This window comes from Hypanus sabinus, chromosome 8 (genome assembly GCF_030144855.1).
Source record: "Hypanus sabinus isolate sHypSab1 chromosome 8, sHypSab1.hap1, whole genome shotgun sequence".
Classification (NCBI taxonomy): Eukaryota; Metazoa; Chordata; class Chondrichthyes; order Myliobatiformes; family Dasyatidae; genus Hypanus; species Hypanus sabinus.
Genome location: NC_082713.1, coordinates 52,155,119 through 52,180,531, shown reverse-complemented (window position 1 = coordinate 52,180,531; position 25,413 = coordinate 52,155,119). Strand labels below are relative to the sequence as shown.

At 41.0% G+C, this 25,413-nt stretch overlaps 1 protein-coding gene across 2 annotated transcripts in view; it reads right to left on the bottom strand.

Annotated features, from left to right (window-relative positions):
- Window positions 1–21,220: 21,220 nt before the first annotated feature.
- Window positions 21,221–25,413, bottom strand: part of glod5 (glyoxalase domain containing 5) — a 50,513-nt gene continuing 46,320 nt past the window's right edge. For both annotated transcript variants that reach the window (XM_059977169.1, XM_059977170.1), the window contains one exon: window positions 21,221–24,959. In XM_059977169.1, the coding sequence (XP_059833152.1) occupies window positions 24,828–24,959 (132 nt within the window). In that variant the 3' untranslated portion in view covers window positions 21,221–24,827. The remainder of the gene's footprint in view (window positions 24,960–25,413) is intronic.

The window sequence follows — 25,413 nt, the reverse complement described above, 5'->3', positions numbered from 1 at the left end:
GGTGGGAGAGTCTAGGACAAGAGGGCACAGCCTCAGGGTAGAGGGGTACCCTTTAAAAACAGAGATGTGAAGAAATTGCTTTCTTCATTTGTGAATTTGTGAAATTTGTGAATTTGTGAATTTGTGAAATTTGTTGCTACATCCATCTGTGGAGGCCTGGTTGTTGGGTGTATTTAAGTTAGAGATTGATAGGTTCTTGATTGGATATGGCATTAAAGCTTACCGGGAGAAGGCCAGGAACGAGGGTTGAGGAGGAGAAGAAAAATGGTCAGCCATGATTGAATGGCGGAGCAGACTCGATGGGCCAGACAGCCTAATTCTGCTCCTATGTCTTATAGTCTTATGGCCTTATGATACTGTTTTGAGCCTGAGAAATGGTGCTATTCAACTACATATTTAGAATCGGTGCACACTGTGACTGTAACAATGCCTCTGAATGTTCAAACAACTTTGCTGGGACAAGGTAATTCATATGAATAGTCTAACATCTTCTGAAACAGAGAACACAGACACCCAAAATTAGTGCTGTGAAGGTTGATTCTCTGGGTACACAAATATCCCAATTATTGACTACATGTCCAACGTGTCAAGTGACAAAATAAGTCTGATTTTTAATCTTGCTAGATCTCAGATACAATAATGCAAAGTAACTTACCTGAGAGTGTCTGAGACCTAGTAGTAGATCAATTGACATAGCCTAATTTTCTTACCTTTACCTAAAGCACACAAGAATACCTTTTGGTGTTGTCAGTTACAAATCTAATCCCTTGAGTCCCAGCCTCATGAAGTGGGGCAGTAGCCTTTACTCTTTAGACAGCTGTCTTTTTAATTTCAAAAGCTTCTAGTTGATGTTCAAACAGTTTTGTTGTGAAGATTGGTCCCTGTACGTATTAAAGCCTGCTATTCACATAATTCGATAAATCTGGAATAATTTCTAACACACTCCCCTGTTAGCTACAGGACAGAGATCCGTCATTTGCATTTTACCATATACATGCTGCACTTCAGGAACATTACGCATCTGCATTTTAGGAAATGCAATTAAATCATGACTCTTTATTTACATTTAAAAGACCTGTTATAATATACACTACTTTAAACTTTATTCAATGTGCTTCTGGTTATCTGAACACATGTTATGGATTACACATAATCACAACCCCTAGCAATGACACAACAAAGTTAAGTTTAAACTGCCTTAAGTGTACATTGTCAAACTCCATTAATTCCCTACCCTTTCCTGGATCCAGAGAAATAGCATTACTATGAGTATAGTAACTCATTTAACATTTCATAATTTCTCCAAGTGCAGAATAACATTGTTAAACTGGCCATGGTTTACTTGAAGGGCCAAAGAATGTAAATGGAGGCTGGATCTTTTGTAGTTTTGATGGGCAATTTTGACAGAAAGCAATTCAACTTTGTTACTGGATAAAGAAGGTAATGGTAATAATAGAAAATGTACATGAAGTCACATAAATACATGAAAGTGATGATTTTCTACTATTATCTAACTGTTATTGTAAAGCATCAAAATTCAATGTTAATTCACTAAGCCTTTGCCCCTTGGTGCGTATTCATTAAATTATTCATTCAAGAGACATAGACTTTAAAGGTTAAGCCAGAACACAAATGGCCATCTCCCATTGCTTATCCATCATCAAAGTTTCTGACCAGCACATCCTAAAGTTTAGTAACAGTATGAATATTTTGATAACTTTGCACTAAAATGAATTTTGTGTTCTTTTGTTCTAAATGTGTTCTTTGTTGGAAAAATCTCTTATTTTTATGTTTAAATTGAGTTTTTTTCTTGAGAATGCTACTTATATGATGATATGTGACTGTGATGGTGCTGCAAGTAAGTTTTTCATTGCTCCTGTGCATACATGTGCTTTTGATTTTGACAACAAACTCAGCTTTGACTGTGATTTTAACTTTGACTTTGGAGGCGTTGCCAAACTGCTTTCATGAACCACTGCAATCTGTGAGATGAGGATAAACCCACAGTGTTATTCAGGAAGGAGTTCCAAGATATTGATCCAACAATGCTGAACAAACGGCAGTATATCTCCAATTTCGAAGGCTGTGTGAAGAAGGCAATTGTCATGCTGACCTTCATCAGTCAGGATGTTGAGCACAGAAGTTAGGATCTTATGTGTAGTTGTATCCCTGATGGTAGTAGTAAGAAGAAGACATGTCTCAGATGGTCCTTAAGGATGGATACAGCCTTCTTCAGCTACCATCTTTTGAAGATTTTGAAGATTGAAGCTTGTAAGCAATTTTTTGTTTTCCACACCACATTTTGTTTTTCAGATCTTTGCCACTCAGTTAATATATCTAAATCTTGAAGGTACCTTCCTCCTGCACTATTTGCAATTTATTTTCCGACATATTCAAAGGTTTCAAAGGTACATTTAATGTCAGAGAAATGTATAGAATATACATCCTTAAATTCTTTTTCTTCACAACCATCCACAGAAACAGTGACCCAAAGAATGAATGACAGTTAAATGTCAGAACCCCAAAGAAACCCCCGCTCCTCTCCCTCCCGTGTGTAATCAGCAGCAAGCAATGATCCCCCCTCCCCCATTGGCAAAAAAAAAGCAACGGCAACCACCACCAAGCACTCAAACATGAACAAACCAACAGCAAAGACACAGACTTGCAGTTTCCCCAAAGACTTTGTGTTTCACCTGGTATTCAACATACCATAGGGCTCTCTCTCTCTCTCTCTCTCTCTCTCTCTCTCTCTCTCTCTCGCTATTAAGGGAGGAAGAGATGTCTCCGTTTTCACAGCGAGAGGGGAGACATAACAAACAACTCACTGGTTTATGATGTTAAAAGTCCGTTATGTCACGTTTTTTTAAAGCTTTGTGCCCAAAGATCTGGGCACACAGCCGTAGATATTCCAACTCCCCCGATGACACATGGGTCTCCTGTCGTGACACTGACCTTCAGATCCACCCATCTCCAGAGCCTTGAGATCCTAGACCTCCAAAGCCGAGCTGGACTCTTAGACCAAGCCCTCAGCTTGCTGAACAACAACGGCCGGTTATGAAACCCCAAGAGCAGGTCCCATTCCCACAAAAAAACATAGTCAGTGTGTAACTCCAGGTCAGGGTCTTGTGTCAGTAGCAAAATTAATAAGTATCCCTTCATTGTCTCCAACTAAGTTACTTACATAATTGTAAAAAAACAACTAAGCACCTATCCCAAAGGCACACAATTACTTTTATTTTATTAATTGAGAAAAATTTCTTGTTTACTTTCTCTGCTCACAATTAACCAACCTATCTTATATCCACACCAAAATGTTACCCGAAGCATGCTCGGGAAGCCACACTTAAAATCACTTCACCGCAAATGTTAAACTGATATGTCCAGCAATCCCCTTACAAAGGTTATAATTACGCAGTTATGTATTTTCATTATTTGCTGCAAACCTATGATTAATTTATTCTTAGCTTGCAGAATGTAGAATTTATGGGGCATAAGTTTACTCCACCCCAACTTTGAGCGATTGTTTGATAATGACGAAAGGAGAGAAATTTGCTGACCTTTTTGCATTAAACTGCTTTATAGGATATTCCATGAGCACCCAAGGAAACGCGTGCCAGTCAGGTTAAAACTTTGTTCTACAGATGTTGCCCACGGACATGTATTGTACAACACAATTTAATTTACCACTGCCAAGCTCAACGTAGCTTGACAGTGCTTTGCAAAACATATTGGGATATTTTTCATCTGATGTTTATTGTGTACTTCAGTGATGACATCAAACTCATGGACCAGCAACGGGCTCTTATGCCCCCAGGCAGTCTATGTATAATCATCAGTCTGTGCCACTGGAGGAAGACCTACATATGAATTGGCTAGCTTTGTTGCATTCTACTTGGAGGAGACCTCACTGGAATGCCTTTGGAAATCTTGCTACCAACAAAGGTCCACAATCACATCCATTTCCATCGGGCTGTGCAGCAGTTTATTTGTCATCAAGTATTTGCCCATGAGTTAATCACTTTCAATCAATCAGCTGCAACTGATGAACATGGATGTGTACTTGGAATGTTCTGACCATGGACAGGAATCTCACATTGGTTGTAATCTTTTCACACCACTCATCTGAATCGTCTGGCTGGTTAAAGCCATATTTTGTGCTTGCAACCGCCAGGTGAATCTGGGATGATACAAATGCTCCCTACTCAAGTGGTGGGAATCCATTTCCTTTTTATTGTGTCAATGGCATCACAAGGAAGTGTACTTTCCCAGAGAGTGGATTTCCAGTGAGTCATGGATGAATGAGCTGTTTACATGTGATTTAAAGAAAACAGGGTATATTACAAATATTGAGAAAGAGAAAGATTTCGGTGTTCAGAAAGATTTAGTCTGGCTCACAACTCATTGAATGTAACCATGTAGGCTCAGCAAGTAATTAGGATGACACTAATATGTTGGTCTTTATTGTACAATGTTTTTTGTAGAAGTAGAAAGATGCTATTAGTCCCTAATGAGACCACATCTGGAGTATTGAAGATAGGTCCAGTCTTCTGAATTAGGTGTGACAGAATGATCACACCTTAGGTTCATCAGAGTGTTTCCTGGGACAATTGGTTTGTAAAATGTGAGTTTAACCAGACTGTGTCTGTTCTCTAAGGGTTACAGGCAATCATATAGTCTAGACAATCCTGTGATTTACAGAGAGCAGTAGACACTACATTATTGTTTTCTAATCTGAGATTATAATAATGATATCAATAAAATCACAGATATGTAGCAGTGACACAATAAATTTTTTACAATGAAACTGCCTTAATGGTACTAGCTTGCACCATTTACTCATCTTGAACCCTTGCCAGTGCAATAATAAAGTCTAAAAGATAAGGTAAGCAGATGTACAGTGAAACATCAAAACAAAACGTAAAATGTGTCATTGTGTCCAAATAAATGCTGAGGGGCAGCCCACGAATGAGACATGCTTCCCGTACCAGCAGAGCATGGCCTCAACTTTTGAAATGTGGAAACAAACAAGAGTAACTGGAGGAAACCCAGGCAGCCATAAGGAGAATGTAGAAACTTCTTCCAGCAGGAATTGAACCCCAATTGCTGATCACTGGTGCTATATTAACATAACTGTGCTACCAAGAATATGGAAAAGAGATATTCAAAATATTTGATCTCTGTAGGAATGGAGGAAGGGGTGACATGCCTGCTGAGCATTGAGAATTCAATTGAAAATGTGTCTAGTGCTAACAGACAGGTACATTGATTGATTGATTGATTGGATTGAAGAAATGCTTTCAACACGGTTGGATACTCATCAACGTCAGGGATCTCCAGGAGCCATGTAGAGAAATTGCTGATCATGTTTTGGACATTAACTGAACCTCTATATTTTGATGGAGACACTGTACCTCATCTCCATGAAAATGTATGAAATGTGTATAAAAATATTGTTTCCTACAAAGAGAGTATGTGGGCCATATCTGGATGGTGATTAGGCTCTTCTCCATTCTACAGATGAAAGATGAATCAATAAATCCTCTTTTGTCATGGTCCCTTCTGGCACCTGGCTATCTTCCTCAGGAATTGGGCCTTAATCACCTCGTTTAGTTCCCAATCATTCCCAGGTTCCAATAACTACAAACACCTGCTTTCCATCAGCCAATGCTGCATAAGAATCCTGTGACCACAACTGGAAGGTGATGGTTTGTTGGTTGACCTGTGTATGAGTAACCTTGTTCAATGGTCCTTAGGACTATCAGTTCTAAGTGGAGCATTGTTCCTGAATTCTCTACTGAAACCAGGACTCTGGGTAAAGAGTCCCCTGGCACCCATTCCACGCTTGCTACGACAGTAATGCCTGTTGACTCGGCCTCTGTGCCTGTGTTCAGCACTTAGGTTTGTTCCACTGCCACATCTTTAGTTGACTTAAGTATTGATTTCTCTGAGTAATTGTTACTTGCTACAGCAGAACTATAAGACAAAATTAAATTCAAATTTCCAAAAATTGTCTACCCTTATGTTATTTTTTCATTGCTGCCTTTTCCTTTGTCAACAATTGCACTCTGGGTGGAGCTAATTCAACTCCTATAACACTTGAGCAGAATAATCCAAGTGCAAGACCAAGATCACCAGTTTGTCCTATGGATATTTAGGGAACAATAGAGAAAGTAGAGTGTGGAACTTCTGTCATTTTAACAGGCAGTTTAAATGAGAAATTAATCCAGATGTACATTGTGTGATGGTAACAGTAGAGGATTATACTTTTCATGGTTCAAGTGGCACTGCTTTGGATTTAACTGTTACTAGAAAAAGTTAAGAAATAAGATATTATTTTCTGAACTACTGGTTCAGATTATTTGAGTATTTGGGAATTATTCAACAAATCTACAACTAGTTTGCTTATTAACCTTGGTCTAATCATATTTTTTTTGGTATCGTAAATAGAATTATTGGTGCACTTCATCTTCAGCTTCTTTGGTGGCTCCTTGGGGAAGAGAATGACTTGCTTTTATTCTAGTTTTGTAGATTTTAAAGCATTTTATGAGATCACATAAGCTTTTGTACAGATAGGCAGATCTGAAAATGGGGATGAGGAAGGGGAATAGACATGTGGGTATTTTGTAAGATGACATTTTCCTTCTGTTGCTTGTACAGGGCTCTCCTGTGCATCTAGCACATACCCTGGGGTTCCCATTGCTGCCTTGAAAGCTCCTTCTTCACATTGACAATTCAGGAGTCAGTGGGGATGAAGCATTCATTGAAAATGTCACTGAATATTATTCCGTAGTAATCATCTGCCTTAACAAAGCTGAAAAGCGACTATCTAGTGTCAGCCAATAAATTTAATATGAAATTTGATATAAATTTTGTTTCTTGTACCATATCACAGATCCTTTTATTCCTTTTAATACCATGAACTGTGCTGCCTCTGTTCAAATAAGGCAGCAGTGATGACCTAGTTTTGCAATCCACACAAACAGAATCATCATCTGATAAAATCATCACATCACAGAAACCAGTCTGCCCTCCATGGACTACATCTATTCTACTTGCTGGTTCAATATAGCAGCTAACATAGTCAAATACCCCACCGACCCCAACATTCTCTCATCTCCCCTCTTCTATATTGCTGATTTTTTTTTTAAACCCTCAAAGTGCATCATCAATCTCATGGGCAGGTTCTACACCATTGTTATAAGATTATTGAATGGTTCCTTAGTGCAGTACGATGGACCTTGCATTCTGCCTCGTGAAGACCTTGCACTCTATTGTCCATGATCTGCACTGCACTTTCTCTATATAGCTGTTAAATTTTTTCTACGTTCTGTTAGTTTTACCTTGTGTATGTACAGTACCTTCATGCATTGTGTAATGCATTGATCTGTATGAACAGTATGCAAAACTAAACTTTCATTCTACTTCTGCACAAGAAAAAATAATAAACAAATTGCAATTCCAATTCTAATTCATCTCCAGATTCACCATGCCTCATAATCATAAGGACTTCTGTAAGGTGTACCACAGACTTGTCTTTTGGAGGCAACAGGAACAAAGCGTGGTTTGTCTTTCGTGATGGTTCTGGTATGTCTTTGTAGATCTGTTTTATAGTTTTTGTGCTGTTATATTTCTGCAAAATTCATGACAGAATTGATTTATATTCTTGACTGGCTCAAAAATTGGAGCCAGTTATTATTTGAACCTTGCATAACTTTGTTATATGGTGCTATTACTCTTAATAATTCTGAATCTGTATCTAAAGCAAACCTTCTTGAGACACTACCCTTTTAGAAGTCCTTGATGGTGCGAGGGTTATGCTCACAATGGAGCTGACACACCTTACAACCCTCTGCAGCCTCTAGTGATCCTGTGTACTGGAACTTCCATACCAGGCAGTCACACATACATCTGTAGAAATTTACTAGTGTCTTTGGTGATATAGTATCTCTCTTCAAGCTCCTAATAAAGTAAAGTCACTGGTATGCCTTCTTCACGATTGAATCATAGTGTTGGGCCCAGGATACATCCTCTGACATGAATTTGAATTTGAAGCTGCTCACTGTGGTCTCTCAATGAGGACTGGTTTGAAATCTCCTGACTTCCCCTTCCTGAAATCCACAATCAATTCCTTGGTTTGACCCTGAGTGCTAGGTGGTTTTTCTGTGACACCATCCAACCAGCCAGGAACATGCACTCTTCTCATTATTACCATCGGGGAGGAAGTACAGGAGCATGAAAATCCACAGTCAATATTTTAGGAACAGCTTATTCCACACTGCCAGTAGATTTCCAAATTCATGAATGCGTAAACACTCCCTCACAATTCCTCTTTCGCATTATTTATTTATTTATTTTTCTCACACTCTACAGTTGTCATTTTATGTACTGCACAAAATAGCATGACATATGTCAGTGATAATAAATGTGATTCTTTTTCTTCTCTGCACCCTTGAAGTAATTCATATCTATGACAAACATGATTTATTTCTGCAGTATATCAAAATGGACTATGTCACAGCAATGTGATGTCAGTATTTATTACACTTTGTTTATCATGTTTGCTTGTTTTATAACATGCCACAAAATGAAAATAGAAACTTTAAGAAAATTAGTTTGTTCAATAAATAAAACCAAAGTGATTATAGATACTTCACATACGCTGAGTTAAAGCACCTATAGAAGCTTAAGTAAGTGTCAAACTGAGGTTAAACAAAACTAGAGGTTACAATGCTGGTCACTTAGCTATAGGAGGGATGCCATTAAACTAGAAAAGATGTAAGAAAGATTCATAAATATGTTTCCAGACTAGGTTGAAGTAATAAGAAGAGGCAGTATATGACTGTAACACACACTAAATTCAAGAGGAACTCAGCAGGCCAGGCAGCATCTATGGAAAGGAGTAAACAATCAATGTTTTGGACCGTGAATCTTCGTTAGGACAGTAGGGCCTTGGCCCAAAACATCGACTGTTTACTCCTTTCCATAGATGCTGGCTGGTCTGAGTTCCTCCAGCATTTTGTGTATATTACTTTGATTTCCAGCATCTGCAGATTTTCTCTTGAATAGGACTGTATTGCATGTTGTATAACTATATTGATTCAAAGCTGTAAAGACACTCCTTGCAATTGAATTGAATTGACTTTATTACTTACATCCTTCATATACATGAGGAGTAAACATCTTTACATCATGTCTCCGTCTAAATATGCAATGTGCCATTTATAGTCATTTTTAATAAATAGTATGTACAACAGGACACTCAATATAACAGAAATACATTTAATAATAGTTGTATTAGCATAAATTAATCAGTTTGATGGCCTGGTGGAAGAAGCTGTCCCGGAGCATGTAGGTCCTGGCTTTTATGCTGCGGTACCGTTTCCCAGAGGGTAGTAGCTGGAACAGTTTGTGGTTGGGGTGACTCAGGTCCCTAATGGTCCTCCAGGCCCTTTTTACACACCTGTCTTTGTAAATGTCCTGAAAAGTGGGAAGGTCACGTCAACAGTTGCGCTGTGCTGTCCGCACCACTCTCTGCAGAGTCCAGCGATTGAATGAAGTACAGTTCCCATACCAGGCAGTGATGTAGCCAGTCAGGATGCTCTCAATTGTGCCCCTGTAGAAAGTTCTTAGGATTTTGGGGCCCACACCAAACTTTTTCAACTGTCAAGGTGAAAGAGTTTGTATATTCTCCCTGGAATCATGTGGTTTTCCTCCAAGTGCTCTGGTTTCCTCCCACGTTCCGAAGAGATGCGGGTGAGGATTAGTAAGTTGTGGCCATGCTATGTTGGCTTGGGAAGCATGGTGACACTTGCAGGTTGCCGAAGGACATATCTGAATGTGTTGGTTGTTGACGCAAATAACGTATTTCATTGCACATTTTGTTGTTTCAATATACATTACATCTGACAAGTATAGCTAATCTCTTTTTATTGGCCAGAACCATTTACTCAGTGTTTATTCATACTCCTCTCTAAAACCATTCTCCCTTCCTGATAAGGTAACTCTAAGGGCTTGGGGTACTGACACAGAAGAGAAGAAAATCCCTAAAGCAGATCATTCTCTCCCTTTTAAAGTGTGCATCAAACACATGGAGCTCGCTGGAGGAGTGCCAGTTACTCTGTGTGGCTTTGCCTGCTAGAATGTAATGGCATGCAAACCCTGCTGTAGCTGTGGTGTATTGGGATGTGTCTCTAATTTCACACAAAATTTCCTTTTTGCTCTCATGGTAGCATTCTTTTGGTTGTACCTGGACTTTTTGTAGGAATCTAGATCGTCAGTCTTGAACACCGCAAACCTTGATCTCAGCAGACTGCAAATCTCACAGTTCACCCAGGGCTTTTGGTTTAGGTTGACTCACTGCGTTCTTGGAGACTCACAATTATCCGTGCAGGTCTTGATGAAGTCAAAGATGAATGTGGCATATTCATTCCGATCTGAAGTTGAATGCATAAATATTGTACAGTCCAGTGTTTCAAAGCAGCCTTGTAAACAAATGCTCCTCTGCCTCCCTTTGCCATATCTTTGTGATCCTCTCTACTTGGTATTACAATCCTCAATCTCTGCCCATGTATTGGGGGAGTACAACCACAGAGTACCAGCAGATTTGCCAAAACACTGTAATTACCAGCAAGGACAGAAATTATTCTCTATCCCTACTTACCTTGGAATATATTTTACAGTATAACCTGGAATGTGACTTGACGTTTAGTTCAAGAGCCTGATGATTGAGAGATAATAACTGTTTCTGAGCCTAGTGACGTGAGTCCTGAGGCTCTTGTATCTTCTTCCCAATGGCAGCGGTGAGAAAAGAGTCACTTGTGCAGTGTAGCTTCCTGATAATGGATGCTCCTTTCCTGCAACAACACCTTGTGTAGATATGCCCAAGAGTGGGAGAATTTTACCCATGATAGACTGGGCCATATCCACTACCTTTTGTAGCATTTTCCATTCATGGGCATTGGTGTTTCCGTACCAGACTGTGCTGCAGCCGGTCAATATACTCTCCACCACATACCTACAGAAGTTTCTCAGAGTTTTATATGTTACTAGACAACTGGGTGCCCGTTTGAGAGAAAGGTAGTGCAGTCTGATGTGACCAGAATGAACATTAAATTTTCCTGAATGCTATTGCTATCACTTTGCTTTGGAAATTGAAGAAGAAAAACTCAGTTTATTAAAGAAGAAAGACGCGTAGCAAGGGAAATATTGCTCCCCATTTAACGAAGGACACTTTTAATGACAACATTTCTGGTTGATAAGCCACCCTTGTGCCTTTCACTGTCATTCTGGAGATGTGCAGTCCTTTCATCCGCTGTCCCTTCATGTCTTCTGCTGTTTGTCTCTGATCCTGGAGACGTGCATTTCTCTGCTCCTTTGTCCTTTCCTCTCGTCACCTTCTGTGCTGACATTGAGTAAGAGGTTGGTGTTTAAAGCACAAGTCAGAAGATGGATACAAGAACATTTTCAAGTAACTGAATATCCCTTGAAGTACATTTAAGTTCATCAAGAAATGGAAAGAGTATGGCACAGCTGTAAATCTACCTGGAGTGGGCCATCCTCAAAAACTGAGTGATTGTGCAAGAAGGGGACTAGTGAGAGAGGCCACCAGGGACCTATGGAACTGCAGGACTTACAAGCTTCAGTAGCTGAGATGGGAGAGTCTCCACATACAAGAACTGTTGCCTGGGTGCTTCACCAGTTGCAGCATTATGGAAAAGTGGCAAAGAGAAAGCCACTGTTGGAAAAAAAACTCACATGAAATCTTAGGAAGAGTTTGCCAGAAAGCATGTGGGAGACTCTGAAGTCAGGTGGAAGAAGGTTCTATAGTCTGATGAAATCAAAATTGAGCTTTTCAGCCATCAGACTAAACCCTATGTTTGACATAAGCGAAACACTGCACCATCTCTACTGTGAAGCATGGTGGAGTCTGCATCATGCTGTGGGGATGCTTCACTGCAGCAGGCCCTGGAAGGCTCGTTAACCTAGAGGGTAAAATGAATGCAGCAAAATCCAGGGAAATTTTCGAGGGAAACCTGATGCAGTCTGCAAGAGAACTACGACTTAGGAGAAGATTTGTTTACCAGCAAAACAATGACCCCAAAATAAAGCCAAAGCTACACAGGAATGGCTTAAAAACAACAAAATTAATGTCCTAGAATGGCCAAGTCAGAGTCCAGACCTCAATCCAATTGAGAATTTGTGGCTGGAGTTGGAAAGGGCCATTAACTCATGAGCCCAAAACAATTTGACAGAGTTTGAGCAGTTTTGTAAAGAGGAATGGGGGAAAATTGCAGTGTCCAGATGTGCAAAGCAGGTAGAGACCTATACACACAGACTCAAGGTTGAAATTGCTGCCAAAGGTGCATCTACTAAATACTGACTTGAAGGGGGTGAGTAATTATGCAGTCAATCATTATGTCCTTAATAATTGTAATAAATATAGACCAATTTGTACAATTTGTTTTCACTTTGACATGAAAGACACTTTTTCTGTTGATCAGTGTCAAAAAAAAGTCAAATTAAATCCATTGTGATTCAATGGTGTAAAACAATAAAACAAATGCTTCTGGGGGCATGGTATTGAATACTTTTTATAGGCACTGTATATATGAAAAGGTAAAAACTGACCAGTTAGCCTTTGGCAAGATGTTGTTAACTGTCATGGTTCTGATTGGCTGTTCCCCTTTAATGCTCCTTTCTCCCTGATTATGCACTAATTTCAGTCTTAAGATTTCCAATTACTGCTAGTTTACTTAATTGCAGTGCACCTGGTTTTCATCAGAGACTGTGGAATAAGTACTGGTGTCACTATCACAGGTTGCCAGTTTGTTGGTCTATTCTCATGTGATACTTCATTCCCTTGTCCGATTAGAACTGTTAGTTCTAAGTTTTGCTCTAGATTCAATATAGTCCTTGTAAATCCTGTCTCCCCGTCAAGATTCCTCCGGTTTGCTGTTCTATGTTCATGTCTACACCAGCCTCCCCAACTCAGTCAACGTGCCGGTGTCCTGCACTTGGGTCCTCCTCAGTTGCCCCGTGCAACAGTTAACATAAAATACATAATAAGGCTAAAGGAATATTCCTAAAGCAATATGCTGTGACAGGTTTGGAAAGGCACCTAGTTATTAAATGAAAAGTGGCTGGAAATAGTAATTTGACTCCAAGTCACATGCTGAAAGTCTGTGCTACTGAGGGTTGAATCAAAGGGATACCTTTGCATAACCAAATACTGTCCAGGCATATCTCAGGTTGGACTGTTGAGAAATGTTCTTTATTTTATTTTTATTTCCAGTCGTAAACCAAAAGAGACTGAAGAATGATCATTCTTTGAAGGAAGCTCACAAGCACATGATCGATGTATTTCTGTGTCTACCTTTCTTTTGTTCTATCTTTTATAGCATTTGGTAATAGCTAATTGTTAGAATCAACATTGGATGGAATAAAGTCAACATTCCAGAATGGCCATGTGCAATTTAGATTAACATTGAGTTACATGAGTATATCTAATTGTGAATATGAAACATCCATATTTTAAACATTGGTAACCAATTAATAATTTGAGTTGGTATTGTGGAGAGAGATGTTTAAGTAGTCTTAAACATATTGTTCCATAAAGTGGATCATTTTCCCCTTGTTTTAATTATGATATAGGTTATAGATCTCCAATGCCATACAATGGTTTCCAGTCATTTCATAAGTTTAAATGATATTCTTCAAATTTATATCTTGAAAAATTTTGGAGATTTTGTCTGTGACTAACTAAATTAAGGACTGTTACTGTGTTCTAGGACAAGATGCCCAAAGGGAATTATATCAATCTGCTCAGTAACTTTCAATTCCCTGGCAATGAGCAACTCATTTTCACCATGGATATCCAGTCCATGTACACTTCAATCCCCAATCTTTCTCAGTAAAAGAAGCAAAGAGTTCCCCTCCACCACCACTCTCCTCTGTCTTGCAGAATTGGTCTTCACTCTCTACAATCTTTCCTTTGGCTCCTCCCACTTTCTCCAGACTCATAGGGTAACCATGGGCACCAACATGGGTCCCAGCTATGTCTGCCTCTGTGTTGGCATTGTGGAACAGTCTATGTTCCAAGTCTTCTCCAAATGCTCCCCAGCGCTTCCTCCGCTACATTGACAACTGCGTTGGTGCTATTTCATACACTCACACTGAACTCAACAATTTCATAAACTTTGCCTCCAACTTCCACCCTGCCCTCGAATTGACTTGGTCCATTTCTGACTCCTTCCCCTTTCTCGATTGCTCTGTCTCCATTTCTTGTTGCAAGGACGTGGCTGGGGATGAACCCAAGTGCAGGACACAGGTGCGGAGATAGAGTCGTGAGGCGTTAGCACCGTCGCGAACGTGGAACCGATATCCAGGCCAGTCTTTACATAGAGACAAGGTTTAAGTAGAACATCTAGGAAATGATGCGGAGTTTAGAACTGACAGTCCTAAGAAATTAGGAAATGAGGTTTACTCACACAAGAGTCGACCAACTGACAAAGCCTGGCTGTGTTGCCCGAGTTTTATCCTATGTTCACTCCACACCTGCGAGACGAATTGGGGACCCTGTTCAGAGATGAAATCCGAAAGTCTGCAGTGTGTTGTGTCGAAGGGAGTTTAGGGAGGGCTACAAAATGCACCGTTTTGGAGAAGCGGTCTACCACGGTGAGTACGGTGGTGTTTCCGTGTGAAGGGGGTAGACCAGTGACGAAATCTAGGGCGATGTGCGACCAAGGACGACTCGGGACAGGTAGGGGACGAAGAAATCTGGCAGATAGACGGTGGGAGGCTATTCTATGGGCACAGAGGGAACATACCGAGACATAGGAACGGATATCCGCATTCATGGAAGGCCACCAAAGAGAGCCGGTGTCCGATCACTCCCAGGGTGGCAGGCGAACCGAGACGTGTGCTCCCACCAGAGAACCTGAAACCTGACCGAATCGGGCACAAAAAGGCGATCGGCAGGTCTTTTGCTGGGGTCAGTGTCATCCTGTTGGGCCTCATTAACAATAGACTCGATTTCCCAAGCAAGGGCTGCCACCACACAGGGTGGTGGGACGATGGTCTCCGGGCTGGAAATGTCCGCCTTGGAATTGTACTGGTGGGAGAGCGCATCAAGTTTCCCGTTCTTGGAGCCCAGACGGTAGATGAGAGTAAACTTGAATCGTCCAAAGAACACTGCCCAGCGGGCTTGGTGGGAGTTCAAGCGTTTGGTGGTCTGGATGTATCCAAGGTTCTTATGATCAGTCCAAACAATAAACTGGTGTTCCGCCCCCTTCAACGCCAGCTTGACTGCCAGTAGCTCCCGGTTCCGCAAGTCGTAATTTCGTTCAGCAGGGGATGGCCGACGAGAAAAGGCGGCACAAGGATGATGCTTCAACTCGTCTGATCATTGGGACAGAACTGCTCCCACCCCGGAGTCAGAGGTGTCAACCTCTACAATGAATTGCCGGGAGGGGTCCGGTTAGACGAGGATGGGAACGGTCGTGAAACACCTCTTCAAGTCAGTGAATGTGGAATCACCCTCGGGGTCCCAAAGGAAATGTGTTGTTGGTGAGGTAAGTCGGGTGAGGGGCGCTGCCACCCGACTGTAGTCCCTGATAAATCGGCAATAGAAGTTAGCAAGCCCCAGGAACCGCTGAAGTTGCTTGCGGGTCGCGGGCCTGGGCCATTCTTCCACTGCCCGGATCTTCTCAGCATCTGCCCTCATTTGTCTGGTCTCGATGATGTAGCCCAGGAAGCCGACCGAGGAAACGTGGAATTCACACTTCTCCGCCTTCACAGATAACTTGTCCTCCCAGTCTCTGTAGGTCTTGGCAGACATGCTGAATGTGTTTCTGAGACTGCTGGAGAATATCAAGATGCTATCTAGGTAAACGTAGACAAAGCGGTTAATAAAGTCTCTCAGCACATCGTTGATTAGGGCTTGAAAAATGGCGGGGGCATTGGTGAGGCCAAACAGCATGACCAAGTATTCGAAGTGGCCTAATGGTGTATTAAATGCTGTCTTCCAACCATCTCCCTCCCTCATCCTGACTAAATGGTAGGCGCTACAAAGGTCCACCTTCGATAAGATGGTGGCTCTGTGAAGCGGTTCACATGCCGAGTTAATGAGGGGCAGTGGGTACTTATTTTTGACAGTAATGTTGGTTAGGCCTCCGTAATCAATACAGGAATGAAGCGATCCATCCCTTTTCTCTACAAAGAAGAAACTGGCGCCCACCAGGGAGGATGAGGGTCGAATAATGTCCGCCGTGAGAGATTCACTAATATATTTCTCCATGGCCTCTCTCTCAGGACGGGACAAGTTATACAGGCAAATGGGGGGTAGCAAGGCCCGGGAGAGAAGATCGATAGTGAGTCATACGGGTGGTGTGGAGGCAGGGAAAGAGCCCATTGTTTGCTGAATACCTGTCCCAGGTCGTGGTATTCTGCAGGGACTCTGGACAAGTCGAGGGGTTCCAGGACAGGCAAGGTCGCAGTAGCCTCCCTACTGCTGACTGCAGACAGGTGACGTGGCAAAACGGGCTCCAGCTGGCTATCCTCCCGGTAGACCAGTCGATGTGGGGGTTGTGGTGGTTCAACCAGGTGTACCCTAGAACTACAGGGGCTTGAGGAGAATGGATTAGATTAAATTGTACCTTCTCTTGATGGTTTCCAGACAGAGTCAAGGTCAGGGGTGGCGTACAGTGGGTGATCCGAGCCAGCAGTTTTCCGTCCAGTGTCCGGGCCTCCAGAGGGGTACTTAATGGTTCCTGAGGTATTCCAGCCCAGGAGGCTATATCCTCATCCAGCAGATTTCCTTTGGCACCGGAATCCACCAAAGCCGGTAGGGACAGGGACTGTTGTTGATAGCTCACAGTAGCTGGGATCTGCATCCGGATTTGGAGAATTGATGACAGTGTTGACCGACTCACCAGAACATTAGGAGTGGAAGCTCTGTGAGAAATGGAAGGGGGAGAGAGGTTAGGGCTGGTTGCAGATGGTAAAATGAGCCGTGGGCTGACCCGAGGAGCGGTACGACTGGTCTTTTCTCTCAGACACTCTCAAAGTTGATTATGTAGACTGGTGGCTGGAGAGATCAGAGAGTCCAGGCTGTCCGCATCATTCCTCGCTGCCAGTTCATCCTTTATCTTGTCTGAGAGGTCCTGTCGAAACACTTCCCGTAGTGCCTCGTCATTCCATCCAGAGTCGGCCGCTAATGTATGGCGCTTCCAAGCTTTGCGAACCAGGACAGAGAGTTAGCAGGCGCTTGGCGGCGTCCTTTCCAGAAATGGGCCATTCATTTCAGAGACGAAGGAGGAACAGACCTTTGGCCGGTTGTCCCAGATTGGCACAAGCCAAGGCATCCCCTCGTAACAGCCCCGTGATGTACGCAATTCTTTATCTGTCCGATGTGTACGTACGTTGCTGCTGCTTGAAAACCAAGGAGCATTGTAGCAGGAAGACTCGGCACTTCCCTAGGTCCCCAGCGTTGGGTTCTGGTTCGGGTACGTACGGCTCTCGAGGTGATGGTATTGCTGACCCAAGTGGCGTAGCCATCCCAGGCTGTGCGGTTTGGTCAGACTGGGTTCTTGGCAGGGATGGAGTGAGGGGAGGGGATACCCGGTCAACCTGCTCACTGACCTTCTTTACATCCTCGGACTGGGCACAAAGATCGTTCATGACTTCTCTGAGCAGTTGATCATGTACGCCCAGTAGGGAGCCCTGGCTGACGAGGGCCCGTTGCACGGGGTCTGTGAGCGCTAGGTTCATTCTTGGCCAGTTCGTGCTGTTGCAGGGACGTAGCTGGGGATGAACCCAAGTGCAGGACGCAGGCATGGACACCGTCGCAACACATTAGCACCGTCGCGAACGGGGAACCAGTATCCAGGAGGGACTTTACACAGAGACAGGGTTTACATAGAGTATCCAGGAAAAGATTCAGAGCTTAGAACTAACCGTCCTAAGGAATCAGAAAACAAGGTTTACTCACACTAGAGTCAACCAACAAACTGGCAGAGCGTGGCTGTGACGCCAGAGTTTTATCTTGTATTCGCTAATGGGAACCAGGTGTGCTGTAAATAATGGGACTAGCAATCATAGGGAATCAGCCAACAGGAATTAAAGCACAATCAATGAGATAATAGCAAGATGGGGAATTGCCAGATGGGACTATGACATTTCTGGAGGCAAACTATCAACTGCCATTTTTATAAACCGACCAATTTCCACAGTTATCTTTAATATATGTCTTCCCACCCTGCCTCCTGTAAAAATGCTATTTCCTTTTCTCTGTTCCTTCCTCTCCACTGCATCTGTTCCCAGGATGCAGCTTTCCTTCCCAAGATGCTGAGACATCCTCCTCCTTCAAAGAGTGGGGTTTTCCTCCTTCCACCATGGATGTTGCCCTCACCCACATCTTCTCCATTTCCCTAATATGGGTGCTCACCTTTTCTTCCCGTCACCTTAATAGTCCTTACCTACCACCCCATGAGCCTCCACATCCAACATATCATAAGATATAGGAGCAGAAGTAGGCCATTCAACCCATTGAGTCTGCTCCGCCATTCAATCATGGGCTGACCCAATTCATTCATCATCCCCACTCCTCTGCCTTCACCCCATACCCTTTGATGCCCTGGCTAATCAAGAACGTATCTATCTCAGCCTTAAATACACCCAAAGACTTGGCCTCCACAGCCACTTGTGGAAATAAATTCTACAGATTTATCACCCTCTGACTAAAGTAATTTCTCCACATCTCAGTTCCAAAAGGACATCGTTCAATCCTGAAGTTGTGCCCTCTTGTCCTAGAATCCCCTACCATGGGAAAAAACTTCGCCATTCAGCCTCCACATCCTCCGCCATCTCCAAAAGGATCCAAGCACTATACATATACCTAAACTTACTCCTTCCCTGCCTTCCACAGGGATTGCTCTCTCTGTGACTCCCTTGTCCATTCATCCCTCCCAAATCTCCCTCATTGCACTTACCTCTGCAAGCGTCCGAAGTGCTAAACTTGCCCATTCACCTACTCCTTCACCTCCATTCAGGGCCCAAAACAGTCCTTCCAGGTGAGGCACACTTCACCAGCAAACCTGCTGGGATTTTCTATTGTGTTCCAATGCTCCCAGTATGGGCTCTTCTTCATTGGTGATTCACACCATAAATTGGGAGAACGCTTTGTTGAGCACCTCAGCTCCATCTGCCAAAAGTGGAACTTCCTGATAGCCAAACATCTTAATTCCAATTTCCATTCCTGTTCTGATATGTTGGTTCACGGCCATCTCCTCTGCTGAGATGAAGCCACTATCAGGGTGCAGGAGCAACAACTCATATTCCATCTGGATAACCTCCAACCTGATGGCATGAGTATCCATTTCTCCTTCCGGTAAAAAAAAATGTTTGCCATCCCCCCTCCCCTCTTCTTTTATTCCCCACTCTGGCTTTTTAACTCTTCTCACCTGCTTATCATCTCCCCTTGGGTCCCCTCCTTTTCTTTCTTGTATGTTCCACTCTCCACTCCAATCAGATTCCTTCCTCTCCAGCCATATACCTTTCCTACCCACCTGGCTTCACCTATCGCCTTCTAGCTATCCTCCTTCCCCTCCCCCTGTCTTTTTATTTTGGTGTTTTCCTCCTTCCTTTCCAGTCCTGAAGAAGGATCTCAGCTTAAAACGTCAACTGTTTTAGGGTCTCAGCCCAAAACATCGACTGTACTTCTTCCTATAGATGCTGCCTGGCTGCTGTGTTCCACCAGTATTTTGTGTGTGTAGCTTTATTTTCTGTCTTGCCTAATATTCAGCCTGCTTTCAATAAATAAAAAAACATAAGAAAACCAAGAGCAACATGTAGTTAAATGAGTACTGATACTGCATGAAACAGAGTTTCCATGGCAAAGGACCCTGCAGTCAATCAGCAGCCAGTAAATCTATCCCAATGGTCCCCCAAATGCTTGTTCATCTATACAGACCAGACGTACATTGAGCATTTGAGACCTGGTAGAACCTGTCTTCCTTTACTGCCTACCTGTGTTCCTTTACCATAGGTAAGCTGTAGGTAATGAATTAAAATCAATGTGACATGTCTTCTGTGATGGACAAGTTATTCAAAACTCCCAGAATATGAATATAAAGAAAAATTGGGTGTATTTCAAAACAAGCAGTGGATACTATACAAGGATGGAGAGTGCCAACTTGTTTAAGGGAAAATAGTTGGGCTTGCTGAATAGTAACTTTACATTCCATATTGTTAGTAAAAGGTAACGAAAAACAACTGGATTTTATCAGGCATTTCATTAGTTAATCTAATGCTGCAACTCAATAGGGCATTTGTTAGATGAATGCATTGATCATGGAAGAATTGAATTGAATTAATTGAATGTATTCCAGATTCCCTCACTAGGTGGAAGTGATTATATGATGGGGAGTAACAGGGCCAGGGTCCCCTCATTTTTAAATGGTATTATCTTATTAAAAGCAAATATGATCAGAGAGGGAATAATGGGTAAATTATGACGTAATATTTCTTAAGCTGTAGTTCTTTGGAATAGTTTATCCCAAAGTGCTATGGATGGGCCCATGAGTATATTAAGGCCAAGATCATTTTGCACACTTTGGGGATTTCTGTATAGGGGTCTGGAGAGTAAACCAGACAAAGTGCAGAGCTGACCATGACGTTACAGACTGATGGAACAGGTTGGAGTGTGGTCTATACCTGCTCCAGCCAAAGAAATAGGATACTGTGACAAATCTTGCAGTTATGCATCTTTAGCTTTCACAAGATTTCAGGGTATAAGGAATGAGTTGAACAGGATTCCTCTCTGATGTATGCTAAAATGAAATGGAAGTCATAAAGGCAAAATTGTGCTAATCTGGAAATGAGGTTGCTTTAAGAAAGTTAAAGGAGTGCAAATCTACAGCCTTGAGAATAGATAATGAAGAATACATGTTTGTCTAAGGAAGGTGAGGTTATTTTGCAGGTGCAGGTACCAAATGTTGCTTTATCATGAGAAAGCACTGGGATTATATTTGAATTTTGGAGAGATCTTGAAGTATAAGAAGGGGATCTTCATTTCTTTCTTTTTCAATATTTTTAATAATTTCTTACAAAGAAAAATACAGAGTACCTTAATATATTATATATATAATATAGGTTACAATATATTAAAATCACTGATAAAGTATAATTACTCCATATCCATAAATATTAAATTTAAGCATAGTAGTGAAAAGAAATAAATTTTATTATACCAGAAAAAGACCAGCTGTTTGGTTTAAAAAAAAGAAAAGGAAAAAATCCTTTACTTACAGTAAAACATATTATAAGCCAACATTTTTGCTTAGTAGGAAATCAAAGATTTTGAAAGTAATTCAAAAAAGGTCCCCACAATGTTAAAAAATCTTGCCTAGGTTCAGAAATTGTACAGCAAATCTTCTCTAAATTTATGTAACCAATAAGTATGAGTAGGAAGAGTGGCATCCTTCCACTTAAGCAACAATACCCTCCAAGCTATAAGAGAAATAAAGGCCAAAATATGGTGATCATGTATTTCCAAAATGATATTCTTTACTCTAACAATACCAAATAAGGCAGTCAAAGGATTAGGTTTAAAATTTACTTTAAAAAACACCGAAAAAGTATGAAATACTTCCTTCCAGTATTTTTCAAGACTTGGACAAGTCCAAAACATATGGATTAGTGAAGCTTCTCCATTATTACATCTATCACAATAGGGAGATATATCTGAATAAAAACGAGACAGCTTATCTTTAGACGTACGGGCTCTATGAACCACTTTAAACTGTAAAGGGAATGACAGGCACATAACGATGAGGTATTAACCAATTTAAAACATTTCATTCCAAGTGTCCTTAGAAATTGAAATCTGTAAATCTTGTTCCCAAAGATTTTTAATTTTATCTAAAGGAATATTTCTCATTCCCAACAACATACCATAAATATTAGATATAGATGCATTTTGGAAGGGTCTCAAATTAAAAATAATATCAAGTAAATTTTTATCTAAACTTTTAGAAAATGTATATAGTTGAGAATGCAAAAAGTCTCTAAATTGTAAATATAGAAAAAAAGAATTCTCGGTAGGCTGTATTTAACTGACAGCTGTTCAAATGAAGAGAGACTATCTCCAACAAACAAATCATGAAAACATTTAATACCCAATCTATGCCACTCTTTTAAAAACTACATCAGACATAGAAAGTTTAAAAAAAAGTTAGAAATAGGACTAGAAAGAGAAAAACTCAATAAACCAAAATATTTTCTAAATTGTACCCAAATCTTCAAAGTATGTTATACAAAGTTATCAGTTAAATTACATAAAGATAAAAGAATTGAGGATCCGAGAAGAGAAATAATAGGAAATTTATTAACAGTGTTGGCTTCTAAAGAAACCCAAACCAAACAGTCCTCTCGATTAATATAACTAGAATGTTAGATTCTATATATTGACAGGCTCTTCATTTTATGTAACGGAAACTTCTTTTCAGGCAGAGGGATCAATGTGAACAATTTGATCCCCGGGTCTCTTTTAAACCTTTTCCCTCTCACCCTAAATCTGTGAATCTTAGTTTTGAATTTCCATACCCTGGGGAAAATTATTATTACTATCCAACTTATCTCAGCCTCTTGTAGCTATTTCTATAAGATTGCTCCTCATGTTCCAAGGATCAAAGACCAAGCCAGCCTCACCCTGTCACTCAGGCTCTCTACACCTTGCAACATTGTTCTAAATATTTTCTACTCCCTTTCCAACTGAACTAAACCTTACCCTTAACAGGGTGACCAAAGCAGTACACAGTAGATCAGGTGCGGCCGCAACAATTGGAACACAAAGTCCCAGTTCCTTTGCTCAGAACCCTGACTGATGAAGGCCGGTGTGCTAACCACCTTTTTCACCATCCTGTCTACTTGTGATGATGCTTTCAATGGAGCTTGTACTTGCACTCCTGTTCCTCTGTTCCATGACACTCTCTGGGACTTATACTATTAATAGTAGAAGTCATGCAACAGTTTGACATTCCAAATTGCATCACCTCACACTTATTTGCATTGAAATCCATTTGCCTTGGCCCACTTGCCCAATTGATTAAGATTCACCTGTAATCTATAATATATTACTAATTAACAACACATCCTGATTTGATATCATCTGCCAACTTTCTGGCCAAGCCTTGTGCGTTTGCAAACAAGTCAATAATACAAACAATGAATGATAAATTATTGATCATTTAGACAAAAACTGGCAAAGTTTAGCATAGGCAAGTGTGAGGTTAGAGAAATCAAAAATTGATGATTATCTAAATGAAGAGGGACTGTGATTGAGGGACATAGGTGTTCAAGTGAATGAACCATAAAAAAAAAAACAGGCAGGTCCAACAGGCAGTTAACAAGGCAATGTCAGGGACGTAGATGAGGCTTGACGCAAAAGCAGAGCCATGGAAACGAATGAATGATGAGTGATACTGTTAATAATAAAATGCAAAAATAACAAGGCACAAAAGGCCATAAAAGGAAAGAGAAAATGCATTAAATACCACAGGAACAGGAAAATGAAGGCTAAGAGCAACTTGATGAGTCTGGTTAGTTTGATGGGTGAACAATGACTGTGGAAGCAAGTTGAGTTGAAATAGGTTACAGCTGATGAGTTGAACATGAGTGACTCCTTTTAGCTAGACGGAGACTGGAGGGTGTCTGCCTGTGTAGGTCTGACAGGAACTCTCCCTGCTACAGCTGGCACCCAGTGGCCCAGGACAATGCAGATGGGTCCAGTGGGAACTCCTGCAGAATACCCATGGATACAGCTAAATGAAACACATCACTCCGGGGCCCAAGTTCAGAACACAGTACTAACACTCATACACAGTACAAACCACATAAAACACACAAAAGAGAGCAAACATATATAAGATAGCAAGCTGATATAAGATATCAGTAACTCACAGTCGCAAACAAACTGGACTTTGTTCAAATTGAAGCATTGCTAGTCTTTTACCTGTTCCCCTAGTCCGAGTGAGGCTGATACTGAATCTGCACAGTGCATCCAAAGAGTGTAGAGCCTTCCCAGATCCACTACGACCCAATTTGCCAATGAAATTCTCTGGCTAGAGAACCAGAAAATCCATCATCCCACAGTCTACTGAACGAGAATTAGATTTGTTTGCTTTTGGATTCAGTTACAAAAGTATTAATTTTCTTTTCCTCAGCTGACAAACCTTTAGATCCAGGAGCTTACTGGTTGCTCTTCCTCTGTATAAGACCCAGGGAACTAAGTGGCTTTCCGTACAGAGAACACCCTGTTTAACAATCCTGTGATCATTTCAATTTGCCAAACCAATCATCCTGAGGGGACATTTCCTTCTTATCAACCTGAACTGTGTTGATATATTAGAAATACAGAGCTTGGGCATTAACTTTTGTGATGCGTAGGGGTATTTATTGATTTATTCTTGATAGTTCATTGAATTCTTAAATACTATGAAAATTAATAGTAATCATTTATGAATCTTCAGAGTGTGACATTTTGTATATTACTCTTTTCCAGTCATTTTTCATTTACAATAATCACAAAATAATTGTTGTCCATTGAGTTTAAAAAAACACTTAAAAAGCTTAATCAGCCAAAGATTGATATTATCCTCCTTCTATCACCTTATTGGTAGACCAGAATGCATATTTTCTCAAAATTGAACTTCCTTGATTCAGCCATGGCATTGCATATTGATTATGGAATTGTGTCCGTATAGTTATAAGTAGAGTAATAGATCTTGTTGGTTCCTTTCTTGTGCAGATTTGACCAATACTTGCTGTTGTGATTACTGTTGGTCAGAATTGTAATTGGAAACTTCAACTAAATTATTGTCTGGATCTCTGAAATAGATTGAAGTAATGGGACCCACTGCTCCAGTGCGCTCAACAGGTCCTTCCTCAATGTTAACTCCACAAACCTATTTAAAAAAATGAAGACACCATTGTTATTTTCAGAAATGCTACAAATAGATCAGAGCAAATGATGAATAATGTTTATTAAGAAAGCTGGTCACCAAATAACTCTTTTTGCAATTTTATGCAATGTGCCAAACTGAAAGTAATGGAAGACAGGTATTGTCCAGTGTCTATTGTAACATCGCACTTATGTAGACAATAATATATTTAGTTTAAATCAGGCTTCGCAAAGCAAGATTTCATATAAAGAATATTAGGCAAATTTTCAAATTTCATTTTGGTATAGTCAAACATTTCATAACCATGCGAGTGAACAGCTCCATCTCGAACTACAGCTCCAACTTGAGGTCTAATGGTAAACACTTTTAAACAACTGTTCCTGTAACTAGTTAAACTTCTAAACCACATCCCGGGCATTTCATCAGTTTCTCCATCCATAGAAGTGGTTTTCTTTAA